Consider the following 16,234-nt stretch of genomic DNA (forward strand, 5'->3'; position numbering starts at 1 on the left):
TCAGAAACATTTCTTTTTTCTTTCTTTCTTCTTTTTTTGTCCATCATGAGGCTTGAACTTTGGGTCTGGGTGCTGTCCCTCAGCTCTTCAATTCAAGGTGAGCGCTCTACTACTTGAGCTACAGTCAGTTTTCTGGTGATTAATTGGAGATAAGAGTGTCACAGACTTTCCTGCCTAGGCTGGCTTTGAACAGCAATCCTCATATCTCAGTCTCCTAAGTAGCTAGGATTATAGGTGTGAGCCACTGGCACCTGGCTCAGAAACATTTCTGGAGCTGACCATCAACACATCTCAGTTTCAATAGGAAATGTATTCATTACCTTGCTCATGTACTCATGTAACTGTAACCCCTCTGTACAGTACTTTTACAATAAAAAAGTATTAAAAAGAAGAAAATCTCAATTTCAAGCAACTCTAAAAGAGATCCTCCCCTTTTCATAAGTGTGTGTATGTGCGCACTCATCACACTTAAGATGGTGAGGGATGGTGTTTAGAGAAGAAAGGAGCCAGATTATGATGGACCTTGTAGGTCCAGCCCTGCTTATTTTCCACCTCTTAATGAATTGAGCGAGTGGACAAATATTATACCCATAGGGTTCTGATTCTTCAGGGAGCAAGAGATTTGAGTTCCTTTTTTGCTTTCTCTTTTTGCCTCTTATGCTAGGGATCTCCATTCCTTGGCTGGTTTTAATTGTTTTAGAATTACTTGGACACTTTCTAGAAAGTCTGTTGGATACTGAATAAACAGAAGAAGAGTAGTAATGGGTGTAAGTTATGCATATGAGTTTGGAACGTGTGCCCTTTAGCAAGTTACTTAACTCTGTGGCTCACTTTCTTTAAATCTGATTCAGTGGGGATGACAGAGCTCTTGTAGTGACTATTGGAGGCAGGCTGTCAAGTGCTTCAGACAATGCTGGGTACTCAGAAGATACAGATTTATCTCATTTCCTGGTCTTCTCATTTTCATCCTTGCTCCACAAAGCATCCTAAAAGTCATTTAAAATTTTTCCTTAATAAAAAGATACAGGGGCTGGGAAGGTGGCTTAGTGGTAGAGTGCTTGCCTTGCATGCATGAGGCCCTAGGTTCGATTCCTCAGCACCACATAAGCAGAAAAAGCTGGAAGTGGCGCTGTGGCTCAAGTGGTAGAGCACTAGCCTTGAGCTGAAGAGCTGAGGGACAGTGCCCAGGCCCAGAGTTCAGGCACCATGACTGGCAAAAACAAAAACAAAAAAAAAACAAATAAAAAGATAAACATATACACACCATATTTCATTTAAATAATAAAAACAGCCAGCACTTGCTGTGTAGCAGACCTTGTTCTAAACCCTTTCAAATCATCAACTTATTTGTCACCGCCACTTTAATGAGCTAGGCACTCTTATTATACCTATTTTATAAATGAGGAGAACTGTACAGAGAAGTTGAGTCGCACCCTATATCACATAGCTGATAGGTGGAGATTTAAACTTGGCTATTTAAACATGGCTATTTGTGGCTGTTTTCCTTCCTTGCTATGCTAGCACACTGCTTGGCATACAAAGGAGATACTTTAGCAAATCCCACAAGAGGTTATTATCCTAATAAGTAAACAGGTAATAAGCAAGCAAGTATATATATATATATACATTTTTCCTTACTATATAATGCGAAGTTGCTTTGTTCTAGTCTTTCGGTTTCCCATCCTATAGAGAGTAACTGAGACTCCTTCCTGGCTATGCCTACTTGCTACTCGAGACCTCCTGCATCCCAACATCCTGAGAGTGTCTCTCATCACCTCCCCCAAAACAACAACAATAACAATCTGTCAGCCACTGCTTAATTTTTTTACCCCCGTTGAGTGTGTATCCGCTCCCTCTGTTTATATTTCAGCTTGTTTGGCCTTTCGATTCTAGAACGTAAACACCCAGCACTAGCCACTGGATGGAGCCAGCAGCTTGTTCCAAGTCTCTTACTTGGTGCACATAGAACATTCTGCCTAGCAACCAGTCTTTGCGTTCAATTACACCTGCAAACTCCATTGCTACCCGCTGAATTCAAGTCACGAAACTCCTGCCTGCTAGAATCTTTTCGTTAATTAAGCACCTCCTCTCCTTTCCCCGTGGTAGAATATTGGCTGCTGGAATGTTCGCCCGCAGAACAAACTAAACACCCGCTCACTGGGCACAGACAACCCTGTGGGGATGAGCGGCAGTGGCCGAAGTAATCTCCCATGGACACAGTGACGTCACCGGTGCGTTCACCTTCCCTCTGCGCTTGCGTTGTGGCCCCACCGCCTAGGCTGCCTCTTACTGACTATTGGCAGATGCGGTCTCAAATGCAACACTGAGCATGCGCAAACTGTGCTGCTGCAGCTCCTTAATGCTGGAGAATATTCCCGAAGTGGAAGCACTTCTCAGGGCCAGTTTGTGTAACGGTCTCAGAAGCAAGCCGAAAATTTATTATGGGGAGAGTGAGGAGATGGAGGGGGAAATGCCGGGGGTTGATGAGCCCAGTAAGTGGGGAGGAGGGAGGAATGAGTAAAGGGAGGTTTGATAGGATCATTGATGTTGAGGGGCTTGTCGGTTGAGTGAAAAATCAATGAATGAGTCTTAGAGCGAATAAAGTTAGGATTGAGGAGGACTCATTTGACATTGACACTTATTTTTGTTGGTCGTGGGGCCTGAACTCTGGGCCTGGGCGCTGTCCCTCAGCTCTTCAGCTCAAGGCTAGCGCTCTACCACTTGAGCCACAGTGCCACTTCCGGCTTTTTCTTTTGGCTTATGTGGTGCTGAGGAATTGAACCCAGGGCCGTGAGCATGCAAGGCAGGCGCTCTACCACTGAGCCACCTTCCCAGCCCTTCTTTTCTTTTCTTTCTTTCCTTCTTGCCTTCTTTTCTTCCTTCCTTCCTTCCTCTCTCTCTCTCTCTCTCTCTCTCTCTCTCTCTCTCTCTCTCTCTCTCTCTCTCTCTCATTCTCTCTGTACTCACTGGGGCTTGACCTTGGGGCCTGGGTACTGTCCCTTAGTTTTCCTGCTGGCATTCAACACACTTGAGCCATAGCCCCACTTCCAGCTTTTTGCTGGTTAATTGGCAGTAAAAGTATCACAACACTTCTTCCCACTGCTCTGTGGTGTTTTTGTCCCTTTGGTGGCTAATTGGCAGGGCTGGCTTTGAATCAGGATCCTCAGATCTCAGCCTCCTGAGTAGCTAGGATTACAGACATGAGACACTAGCATTTGGCTTAAAGTTCAGGGGTTTTTCTTTTCTTTTTTTCTTTTTTTTGGGGGTCCGGTCGTGGGGCCTGAACTCTGGGCCTGGGCGCTGTCCCTCAGCTCTTCAGCTCAAGGCTAGCGCTCTACCACTTGAGCCACAGCGCCACTTCTGGCTTTTTTCTTTTTGCTTATATAGTGCTGAGGAATCGAACCCAGGGCCTCAGGCTTGCAAGGCAAGCGCTCTACCACTGAGCCACCTTCCCAGCCCGTTCAGGGGTTTTTTCATGTTTTATAAATGACACATTTGAAGAAAGGAGTAATTGGGGATGAGAGGAAACGAAAATAATTTTCCTTGTTTAAATATCCATTCTTAGATCTATATGTCTTTTAAAACATTTAACTTAGGAATTTTAAAATATGTTATAGCAGTTTTAAAACCTACTTCTTTTCATTTAGATGTTTATTTAATATAATTCATCCAAGTGTGATGGCACATGCCTGTAACCCCAGCACTAGGAAGGCCAATGCATGAGAATCATGGAGTCCAGAGTGGGCTGCATAGTGAAACCCCATCTCAGAAATCCCCCCCTAAAAGTTTACTGTAATTCAACTTAAGATTTTTTTTTACCATAATTCTAAACTGAATTGCGATATATGTACCATAAATTACATAGATACTAACTGTACAGTTCCATACAACATTTTAACAGTGCATCACTCCCTTTTGTGTGCTTACTACTTCCTTATTATGAGTCATATGGGATTATTTAAATTTAGTATTACTAAAACCAATGCTAGCCAGGCACTGGTGGCTCACACCTGTAATCATACTCAGAGGCTGAGATCTGAGGATTACTGGTCAAAGCCAATCCTGGGCAGAAAGTCCATGCAACTCATTTCCAATGAATCAGCAAAACACCATAAGTGTAAGTATGGAGCTCCAGTCTTGAGTTAAAAATGTTAAGCAAGAGCTCAAGATCCTGAGTTCAAGCCTCAGCACCAGCACAAAAATCAAACAAAACAAACAACAACCAACAACATTGCTAAGGACTGCGGGTGGAATACTTGCCTAGCATGTGCAAGACCTTGTGTTCCATACCCAGCACTGCAAGAAAAATAAAAATTAAGATTGTGTTACAGAGAATTTATATATTATGATAAATTATTTCATTAGGCCAGGCACTGGTGGCTCACACCTATAATTCTAGCTACACAACAAGATGAGACCTGGAGGGAAGAAAAGTCCTCAAGATTCTCCAATTATTCAGCAAAAAGCCATGCTGGAGAATGAGTCAAGTGGGAGAGCACCAGTTGTGAACAAATAAGATAAATGAGTTCAAGGCCCTGAATTCAAGCCCCAGTATAGAAAAAAAAAGATTGCATTAAGGAAAATATCTAAATACATGATTTCTATGTCAATGTATAGTTTTTACATATAGATGAATATAGCCTTTTGTGTTTAATGCTCACATGATGAAAAATAAATACACAGGTCATTATTATTATTATTTGTTGGTCGTGGGGCTTGAACTCCAGTTTAGGCACTGTCCCTGAGCTCTTTTGCTCAAGTCTAGTGCTCTACCACATTGAGCCACAGTGCCAGTTCCAATTTTCTGATAGTTAATTGGAGATAGTCTCACAGACTTTCCTACCTAGGCTAGCTTTGAACCGTGATCCTCAGATCTCAGCCTCCTGTGTGAACCACCAGCACCCAACCACAGGTTATTAAAACTACATTGTTCCTTAGATATAAACAATTGAACTATTACGTTCTTAAAGGCATTAACATCACAAATAGAGCTAATGTAAAATAAGTACATTTTTATAATTACAGTTGACTTTGTAAAAGTGAAGACAAACAATGCATAGTTGCCCAAACTCTCAAAATGTGGCCTCTTTTTTTTTATTTAATTTTATTTTATTTGTGAACATATTGTACAGTGGAGTTACAATTACATGGGCAGGATAATGCGTACATTTCTTACCAAGCATTTCAGCCTCCTCCTTTGTTTACCCTTCACATCCCTTCCCAGCCTCCCCCCTCCCCCCCAATCCCAATCCTTCTCCTTCCCCCCCCCTTTCCCCCCCCCCCCCCGCACCGACGTTGTAAAGCTCGTTTTGGACATGACAACTTGTACTTCTCATTGTTGCAACAGGTCCACCTGTATCCTTAAACAACTGGTTTTTCCCCATCTCCTCCACAATTTATACTGACATCAAATATAGTGAAAGCAGGGGTTATACTGTGGGGGAGGGACATACAAAGCAACAAAGAGATAATCTTATAAATGTGTTAGAAACACATGCATGAAAGAAAAAAACATTAAAATACACATCTAAGGGTTCATTTTCCTGACATCACATTATCTGACCTTTTCCGCTTGACTCATACATATACTAGATATTACAAATAAGGGAAACCATGGGACCTATGTTTCTTTGGGCCTGGCTTACTTCACTTAATATAATTTTTTCCAAGTTTTTCCATTTCCTAACAAATGGGGCAATGTCATTCTTTCTGAATTCCATTGTGTATATATACCACATTTTCTTGATCCATTCATCTACTGAGGGGCATCTGGGTTGGTTCCATATCTTAGCTATGGTAAATAATGCTGCAATAAACATAGTTGTGCTGGTAGCTTTAGTGTGGTCTTGTTTGTAAACATTTGGGTAAATGCCCAAAAGTGGGATTGCTGGGTCATAGGGGAGTTCTATGTGAAGTCTTTTGAGGAACCTCCATACTGCTTTCCAAAGTGGTTGAACAAGTTTACATTCCCACCAACAATGAAGTAAGGTTCCTTTCTGTCCACATCCCCTCCAGCATCTGTTGTTGTTAGAGTTCTTGATTTTTGCCGTTCTAACTGGAGTGAGGTGATATCTCAATGTTGTTTTGATTTGCATTTCTTTTATGGCTAGGGATGTTGAACATTTCTTCATGTGTCTATTTCTTCTTCAGAGAAGTTTCTCTTTAAGTCTTTCGCCCACTTATTTATTGGGCAGTTGTTTCTTTGAGGATTTGTTGTTGGGGGGTTTAATTTTTTGAGTTCCAAGTATATTTTAGATATGTATGTGAGGTTTCTAGGCAGATAATTCTGGGCACTGCTCTGCTCTCCTCTATCTGTTTCAGCTCAGCTTTCACAGTTCTGCCTTTTTCTAAGAACAGGAAGAAATGGCCAAAGCCCACGTAAGCATGTTGTCTGTCTGCCTGTCTGTTCCTCTATTCTATCATACATATGATGAGATGTCTAGGTATCTCCATGTAAAATGGGAAATTATTTGTAAATAAGAATTTGGATCAGGAAAAAATGAGAGAGTGCTAATGTAGGCCAAATTAGAGTTGTAGATAAGTAGAGATTTAAGAGTGATAGATGCATGGATGTTTCTTGACTTATGATAAATTCATCACAATTTGAAAATTCATTTAATACCTTACTGACTGAACCTTAGAGCATGACAGTACTTTCACTGTGTGTGAATTTCTTTTTCCCTGGTGATATGACTGACTCGAGCTGCTGCCCAGCATAATGAGTATACTGTCACAGATCACTAGTCCAGGAAAAGTTCAAGATTGCAAATATGGTTTGTACTGAATGTTTATCACCTTTGCACCATCACAAAGTTGGAAAATCGTTGAACCATTAGTAGGGGACCACCTGGATTAATGTTGAGCTGCCGGTTTGGCTTTGAGCCTTCTGACAGCCAAAGGAAAATATAACTAATATCTTGGCTCACTTCACTCATTAGAGAGAGCATAGCAAGACCTAGGGACACCAACAACTTCCTGGAATTGTACTGCAGGGCAATTTTTTTTGCTGGGTTTTCATGTGGTATTATCTTCAACCACTGTTGATAAGTGCAATCTCTTATTTCCTATATTTATTTCTCATATCAGTGACCCGGAGACATGGTCAAATTATGATTTGGAAATTAAATATCTTAGGGAACCTCCCTGTCTTTGAAATCATTTTCCTGAAATAATTTTCTCAGTTGGACTTCAAATTCACTTTTGGCTTAAAGACAAAGTTCATAGGCCAAAGCCTACCATCTTTTACTTTCAATTTCCATTTTTTTTTTTTTTTTTTGGTCAAGGCTAGTGCTCTACCACTTGAGCCACAGCATCACTTCCAGTTTTCTGGTGGTTTATTGGAGATAAGAGTCTCATGGGGGGACTGGGAAGGTGGCTCGGTGGTAGAGTGCTTGCCTTGCATTTATGAGCCCCTGGGTTCAATTCCTCAGCACCACATAAGCAGAAAAAACCGGAAGTGGCACTGTGGCTCACGTGGTAGAGCACTATCCTTGAGCTGAAAAGCTGAGGGACAGCACCCAGGCCCAGAGTTCAGGCCCCACGACCAACAAAAAAAAAAAAGTGTCATGGACTTTCCTACCGGGCTGGCTTTGAACTGTGATCCTCAGATCTCAGCCTCCTGAGTAGCTAGGATTACAGGTTTGCAAGGCACTTCAATTTTCAATCTTTTTTTATGTGGAAGTAGTAGAGTTTGAACTTAAGGCCTTAGGCCATAGTGCTCTACCACTTGAGCCATTCCCTGCAAGCAAGGCTCAATTTTCAAATATTATTTTTCCCCTGTATAACATGTAGGTTGAGTCCAGGTCCTCATGCTTGCTAGGTAAGTATTCTATCACCTGAGTTATGCCATAAACCCTTTTGTTCATAAATTTTGTTTTTAAGATAAGATCTGACTAATAATGCCTGGAGAGACCTTGAGCTATGATCTTCTTGCTTCTATTTCCAGCGTGGCTGGGACCACAGGTGTGTAACACCATACCTGGATACTGTTTGATTTTATTGTTTAGGTTACAGGGAAATTGATTTTTCTCTTGTACAAGTTGATACATGTTGACACATTTGGATTGGTGTAACTAGGCTATGGGATAAATGATAGTTTCATCACTCCAGAAAGCTGCCTCATGCTACTCTGTGTGGTCCTGTCCTCTCCCACCCCATATCAGACAGCTATAGATCTGTTTGATGCCATAGTTTTGTCCTTTGAGGACCTTAACAGTTTCTCTGTTCTACGGATTCGTGTATCCCTTCATTATTGCCACTTTCTAATATAAGTCATAAAATCAGGTAGTGTGAGGTCTCCAACTTTATTTCACTCTTTCAAGATTGTTTGACTCTTCTTGTTTCATTCTCTTTGCCTTTCTTTATAACTTTTAGAATATTTTTCCTACATATTTAAATTACATTACCAGAATAACTTATAGATCATTTTCAGAGAATTGGCATGGAGACTTGCCATCCAAGAATATAATATGTCACTACATTTATTTAGATTTCTGATTATTTCACATTTGTAATTTTCAGCATTCAGATCCTATACATGTGCTTTGGTATGTTCAGAATACCATAAGAAAATACCATAATTTGTCTTCAACAATACAGATTTAAGTGTGTGTGTGTGTGTGTGTGTGTGTGTGTGTGCGCGTGCGCGCACGCGCGTGCACGCGCACATGCGCACCCATATGCACGTGCACTCTCATGCATGTGCATATGTGTGCGCCTGCTCATACATGCCAATCCTGGGGCTTGAACTCAGGGCCTGGATCCTGTCCTTGAGCTTCTTTTGCTCAAGGCTAGCCCTCTGTCACTTGAGTCACAGCTCCACTTCTGGATTTTTTTGGTAGTTTATTGACAATAAGAGTCTCACAAACTTTCCTGCCCCAGCTGCTTTTGAACCATGATCCTCAGATTTCAGCTTCCCAAGTAGCTAGGATTAGAGGCATGAGCCATCAGCACCTGACTGGGATTTAGGGTGTGTTTTACAGTTATAGAGACCAGCAGGGTGGTTTCCGACAAGTCATCTGTTCTTGTTTAGTCAGCTGCCTTTGTGCTGTGTCCTTGCATTGCTTTCCTACCCTGAGAGAGGAAGCTTTGGTGTCTCTCCATATGAGGACATCTGTTCTATTAGATGATAGTCCACCCTTCTGGCCTTATTTAAACTTAATTACCTCCTTAAACATCCCATCTCCAAATATAGACACATTTGGGATTGAGACCTCAACATGGCTATTTTGGGGGACACAATTCAATCCATAACAATATGTTTTTGTAGATTGATGTGTTTCAGTTTTTAAGTTATTGTAATGATTTCTTTTGGCCTGGATGCTGTCCCTGAGCAATTTTGTACTCTACCACTTCAGCCACAACTCCACTTCTGGCTTTTTTTTGGTCGCTAATTGGAGATAGACTGTGGTGATATTTTTTTACTTGTAGTGTTTTACTTTGGGGAATGTCTTCTATTTAAATATTTAATTTCGGGGGCTAAGAGTGCAGTTCAGTGGTAGAGTGCTTTCCTAGTGTGTATAAGCCCATAGGTACTTAGCTCTAGCATCACAAATATAAGTAAATAAATTATATTAAATAAATAAAAAGTAAACATTCAATTTTTGTGCTATCCTGGGGTTTGAACTCAGGGCTTGGGTGCTGTCCCTTTAGTTTTTCACTCAAGATTAGTGTTCTACCACTTGAGCCACAGGACCACTTCTCGCTTTTTTTATGTGTCAAGCTATATATTTTTCATTTTTTATATATTTTTATTGTAAAGATACTGTACAGAGGGGTTACAGTTGGGTTACAGTTACATAAGTAAGGTAATGAGTACATTTCCTATCCGGCATTGTTGTCCCCTCCTTTGTTTTCCCCTACCATCCCTTTCCTCCCCACCTCCCCAACTCCTCCCTCCCCCCACCAAGTTGTAAAGTTCCTTTTCTTTTTTTGGGGGGGGGGTCTGGTTGTGGGTCTTGAACTCTGGGCCTGGGCGCTGTCCCTCAGCTCTTCAGCTCAAGGCTAGCACTCTACAACTTGAGCCACAGCGCCACTTCTGGCTTTTTCTTCTTTTTTTGCTTATGTGGTGCTGAGGAATCGAACCCAGGGCCTCATGCATTCAAGGCAAGCGATCTACCACTGAGCCACCTTCCCAGCCCCGTAAAGTTCCTTTTCAACAAGTGTCTTGTACATCTCTTTGTTACAATGGGTCAACCTATATCCTTGTTTCAGCATTTTGAATTTTGTTATTTCACTTCTGCTTTTTTTTTTTTTTTTTTTTTGGTCTGTCATGGGCTTGAACTCTGGGCCTGGGCGCTGTCCCTGAGCTCTTCAGCTCAAGGCAAGGACTCTACCGCTTGAGCCACAGCGCCACTTCCAGTTTTCGAGTGGTTTATTGGAGATAAGATTCTCATGGACTTTCCTGCCCTGGCTGGCTTTGAATCCCGATCCTCAGATCTCAGCCTCCTGAGTAGCTAGGACTATAGTCGTGAGCCACCGGTGCCCGGCCACTTCTGCTTTTTTTGCTGTTAGTTGTAGGGCTTGAACTTAGGGCTTGGACACTGTCCCTGAGTTCTTATGTTCAAGGTTAGTCTACCACTTTGAGCCACAGCTCCACTCCTGGTTTTCTAGTGGTTAACTGGAGATAAGAATCTCAGGGGCTTGCCTGCCCAGGCTGGCTTTGATCTCAGCATCATAAGTAGCTAGGATTATAGGCATGAGTCATCAGTGTCCAGCATACTTCTGGCTTTTTGGTGGTTAATCTGAGATAAGAGTCTCTCAGACTTTCCTGCCCCAGCTGGCTTCTAACTGTGTACTGCCTGAGCAGCTAGGATTACAGGCATGAGCCACTGTCATCCAGAAAAGGTTCAATGTGTTTTTATTAGCTCTAGAACCATCCATCTTGAGTGAGTTTTGGAAGTTTGTGGTTTTAAAAAAAACTGGTCCATTTCACCTATGTTGTCAAATTTTTGCTTTCAGAGTTTTATGGAATTCCCTTTTGCCCTTTTAGTGTCTAGTTTATTTTTGTATGTCTGTTCTGGAACTGGTGCTCAAACTCAGGGACTTGTGCTTTTTCTCAGCTTTCTGCTTACTGCTGGCACCCTAGCCCTGGAACCATGCCTCCAATCAGGCATTTTGCAGGCTAATTGGAAATGGTGTCTCATGGACACCATTTTTCTTCCTGGACTGGCTTCAATACTTGATCCTTCAGGTCTCAGCTTCCTAAGTCACTAGGATTATATCCATTAGCTATGGGCACCTGGACTTATAGTTTCATTTCTGATATTGGTATTTCATTTCTTCTATTTTCCCTTTGTCATTCTTGTGAGGACTTTGTAAGTGTTGTTGTCCTTTTCAAATTATCAACTCTTGATTTCACTGATTTTTCTACTTTAAATTTTATTGATTCCTATCTTCTATTACTTTGTCTTGGGGCTTTTCTTTTTTTAGTTTTTTTGGGGGGGAGGTCGAAGACTGGGACTCGAACTTAGTACCTGCCACTTTTATTCCTTGGCTAGCTCTCTACCAACTGACCCATGCCTCCAAACCCTCTTTTTCTAGTTTACTGAGGATTTAATGGTGTAAAAGTTCCTCTAAGCACTACATTGTAGAAGTTTTTGTGTGTTATATTTTCATTTTTGTTCATTTCAAAGTTCTTTCTAATTTTCTTTTAGTCTTTCTCTTTAGCCAGTATACTATTTAGAAAAATGATGTTTAATTTCCAATGTCTAGTGATTTTCCTCTTATCTGTTCCTGTTCTTCCCTTCCCCCTTTCTGGTCTGGGAACATACATGGCATTATTTCAATTGTTTTAACTTTGTTAATGCTTGTTTTCTGACTCATGTTATGGTCTATCTTGTTAAGTACTCCACATATACTTGAAAAATGTATATTCTGTTTTTCTCGGAGTGTATAAGTCACTTGCCTATAGTTAGTTGGTGTTATTAAATTTTTTTATTTTCTGTCTACTCATTTTATTAGTTTCAGAGAAAGGCATATTTCGGTTTCCAATTAGAGTTGTAGGTTTGCCTATATATCTTGTTAGTTTCTTTAGTTTTTGCTTCTTGTATTTTGAAGCTCTGTTGGTAGGTACATTCAAATTTAGGAATATTACATATTTAGTGTCAGTCATTATCCTGGGTGCCTTTTTTATTGGTCTGGAGTCTAATTTGACTCTTATGAATATGGCCAGTCACTTACCACTTTAGATTTTTTATTAATGTTTCCAAAGTATTTGTTTTCCTTTTTTTGTGGAACCAGGGATTGAAACCAGGGCCTCATGTATGCTAGACTGATCTTACTTTTTGCCTAGTTATATTTTTACATTTGAAATGAGTTCTTTTCGACAACATATAGGGTATATTAGCCTATTAGAGCTACCATAACAAAGTACTACAGACTGAGTGGCTTAAATAAAAGATTTTTTTTCACATTTCTAGAGTTTTAGAATTCCCATGTTAAGGTGCCATCTGATTTAATTTATGTTGAGAGCACTCTTTCTGACTTGCAGATCGCTAATTTACTGCTGTGTCTTTGGCTTTTCCTTTCATTATCATTATGTTGGATGTCATTATGCTTCCTTTTATCTTTCTCTTTCTTTCTTCTCTCTCCCTCTCCTCCTCTGTCTCTTTCTCCCTCTCCTTATTCTCCCCGTTTCTCCCCTCCTTTTTCTTTCCTTCTTGTGCTGAGAATTGAATGTAGGGCCTAGAATGTACTCTACTTTAACAATTTAAGCCTCACCCCAGCACTTTTCAGGTTTTTGTTGTTGTTGTTCAAAACAAGGTCTCTCTGACTTTAGTTGTCATGAAGTTGTGACTCTTCTGTTTTCAACTTCCTAGGAGCTGAGATTTCAGGGATTCATTGATTAATTATGGGGATTAATTACAGGGATTACCATGCCTATCTTGTTTTGTTGAGATTGGGTCTTCTTAACCTTTTGGCTGAGATGGCCTTAAATCATGATCCTACAAATCTCCCTGTCTTCTAAAGTAAGAACTAGTATTTGTTATTTTGTTGGCTCTTTTCTTATTATCATTAAAGTTGGGTATATTTATGTTTTATTTATTTTTATGTTTGCCAGTATCAGGGCTAGAACTCAAGGGCTTCAGGCCTGCTCACCTTTGTCACTCAAGGCTGGCACTCTGCCACTTGAGCCACAATTCTACTTCTGAGTTTTGAGTAGTTAATTGGGGATAAAACTTTCATGTACTTTTCTGCCAAGGCTGGCTTCAACCATGATTCTTTGTTCTCAGTCCCTGAATACTAGGGTTGCAAGCATAAGCCACAAGGGCCTAGATAAGCCACAAGTGGCCAGCTTATTTTCTATTTTTATGTCTTTTTTGAATTCTTTTTGTTAACCTAATATTCTACAGTATTTCTTACAATTAAGGACATTTTCCTTTTATCTTTCATGTATGTTATAACAGTCTTTTCACCTACTTTTTCATTTATCTTTGGCTGTCTTTTAAAAAAATAAGAGTTTTCTTCTTTTTTGGTGCTTATACTTAACCTTTTATTCCTTACACTCAGGTCATAGAGGCATTTGCCTGTGCTTGCTTCTAGAACTTTATATGGATTCACTCTTTTTGATTCATTTGATATTTATTCTTGAATATGGTATGGTATGAGCATCTAATTTAACCTTTTCAAAATGGTTTTCCTATTATCCTAGTGCCATATTTAAAAAGTAAGTCTTTTAGCTGAGTGTGGTGATATATGCATGTTATCCTACTAGCACTCTGGAGGCTAAGGCTAATCTGTATCCCAGATTGAGCTAAATAGTGAGTTCCTGTCCCTCCAAAACTGAGTGTATTACTTGATGCTTTAAGAGAATATATGTATCAAAGCATGTTTTAGTATCCAATAGGACCATTCCCTCTGTCAGTGTTTCATTTCCAGTAATTTTCCAGCTGTTCTTATATATTTGTTTTTATACTTATGTTTTTATTAATTTTGGGGAGAGGACAGAGTCTCACTGTGTAGTATATTCTGTCTCAGACTCATTATGTAGCCCAAGCTGCCCTTAAACTCACAGTCTTCCTGCTTCTGTCTTCTGAGTGCTAGGATTACAAGCATGTGCCAATATGCAAAGTATCATACTTTTATTTTTATCAGCATTTGGGTTTGAACTTAGGGTCTCTTGCTTGCTTGGCTAGTGCTCCACCTGAGCCACTCCCCCAACTCTGTTTTCTAGTTATTTTTGAGATAATGTCTTCCTGTCTGTTAGGGTGTAAACCTGAACCATGATCCACCTGCTTTAGGCTTCCTTGTTGCTGAGCTTACAGGGACATGCTACTATGTATAGCTTCCTTATGGAAATGGATCTCAATCTCTTTATTTGTTTAGCTGGCCTAGGACTGGGATCCACTTGGGATGAAAAGCATGACACTACTCAGCTAGGATGAGGAAGAGGTCTTAAGAACTTTTCTGTCCAAGATGACCTTGAACTGCCACCTTCCCATTCTCTGCCTCCCAAGTAGCTCTGATTATGAGTATGAGCTAGTTATTGGCTGTGCTTACTTTTGTATATGTGTGATGGTAATGGGGCTTGAATACAGGGACTAGGCACTGTTCCTGAGCTTATTTTGCTCAATGCTAGTGTTCTACCACATGAGCCACAGCTTTGCTTCTAGCTTGTTTTTTGTTTTGTTTTATTTTTATTTATTTATTTATTGGTCGCTATTAGAGGTAAGAATCTCATCAACTTTCCTGCTTGGACTGGCTTTGAACCATGATCCTTAGATCCTCAGATCCTTAGCTCCTTACCTACCTCCTTAGTAGCTAAGATTATAGGGGTGAGCCACTGGCACCCAAATTACGCTTACTTTTGTTAGCGTTAGGGATTGAGCCTAGGCGTTCCATGTTATAAACACATACTCTACCACTGAGCTACACTCCATCTAGTATTGCCTTCTTTAGCAATATTTAAAAGCTTGTTTTTAATTGGTATGTCATTAAATGTACATATTATGAGATAATTATGTGTTTATTACTTTGTTGTCACTTGGCAAGTGTGAATTGAGATAATCCCCAGAAAAGACCACTTTAACTTCTCACACTGATCAGGTATCCCAAGACTATTACTAGGTTTGTAACTCACTTCAGAATGCACTAAAAGCTGTTATACACATAGAGATGGCCTAGTACCGTGAAAAGTTACAGATTGGAATCAATCTGTAGTCAATCAATGAAAAGAAGTACATTGGCAGGGTCCAAGAAAATTCCACATGTGGAGTTCCCATTTTCTTCTCAATGTAGAATAAGAATTCATTCCTTTTTTATTTTTTTGTGCCTGTCCTGAGACTTGATCTCAGGGCCTGGACTCTATCCCTGAACTTTTGTGCTCCAGGTTAGTGCTCTATTTGAACCACAGTTCCGTATCTGGCTTTTTTGGTGCTTAATTGGAGATAAGAGTCTTGGCCTTCCTGTCCAGGTTGGTTTTGAACCACAGTCCTCAGATCTCTGCTTCCCGATTAGCTAGGATTATAGGTGTAAGCTACCAGTACCCAACAGAACTCATGACTGTCTTGTCATCTATGTGCCAGTCCAGATTAATATCAACAAGGAATGCTGTCCTGACCCTCAAGTGTTCAGAATTTTTGTTTGGGCTTCATCATATAGGCATGCTTGATTGTTTCTGTGGCTAAGTCTCTGTCTCCAGCTTCTTGAGTATGACCCAGGATTGCTACCCTGTGTCTTTCTATGGTGATAAGGCCCTTGTGCAAGCAAAAATATTATTAGGCATGATATCTGAAAGAGTGTCTCCTAAAATCCAAGGACAAAGGCCATTTTTTATTTACTATGCACTACCAGGAACAGAGGATATGCTTAATTTTGTGTTCAGTAGTATTTTAAAAGTCTTCTTCATGTAAACTTTTCACTTCTTTTAAAGATTGCTCCTGGATATTGTATTTTCTTTATTGCTATTATAAATTTTGCTCTTATTTATCTCTTTTAACTGACATCTGCTTGCATACATGAAAGTTAGTGAATAGTAAATGATTGTTTTATTTAGTGCTACTTTTCTGAATACTTGAAATGACTGTTCGTCTTATTGCCAATAATTCAATTTTCAGATATTCGCATGTATTTTACAAGTAATTTTCTTTCTTCTCAGTTCTTGTGACTTTATCTTTTCATAATTAATTACATTGGCTCATTCCTATAACAAAACATTTCATAGGAATGGTGATAATAGTCCTTCTTGCTTTGTTCCTGATGTTAATGGAAATGCCTCTAGGATTTTCGCATTAAG

The 16,234-nt window shown here is 40.1% G+C and overlaps 1 protein-coding gene across 1 annotated transcript in view; it reads left to right on the forward strand.

The window, feature by feature from the left end:
• Positions 1-483: 483 nt before the first annotated feature.
• Positions 484-16,234, forward strand: part of Znf182 (zinc finger protein 182) — a 36,779-nt gene continuing 21,028 nt past the window's right edge. Inside the window, 3 exon segments of the mRNA XM_070039377.1 lie at positions 484-525; positions 2,107-2,200; positions 2,304-2,492. Of these exon segments, the coding sequence (XP_069895478.1) occupies positions 484-525; positions 2,107-2,200; positions 2,304-2,492 (325 nt within the window).

This window comes from Dipodomys merriami, unplaced genomic scaffold (assembly GCF_024711535.1).
Source record: "Dipodomys merriami isolate MVZ:Mamm:240054 unplaced genomic scaffold, mDipMer1.0.p SCAF_3, whole genome shotgun sequence".
NCBI lineage: Eukaryota > Metazoa > Chordata > Mammalia > Rodentia > Heteromyidae > Dipodomys > Dipodomys merriami.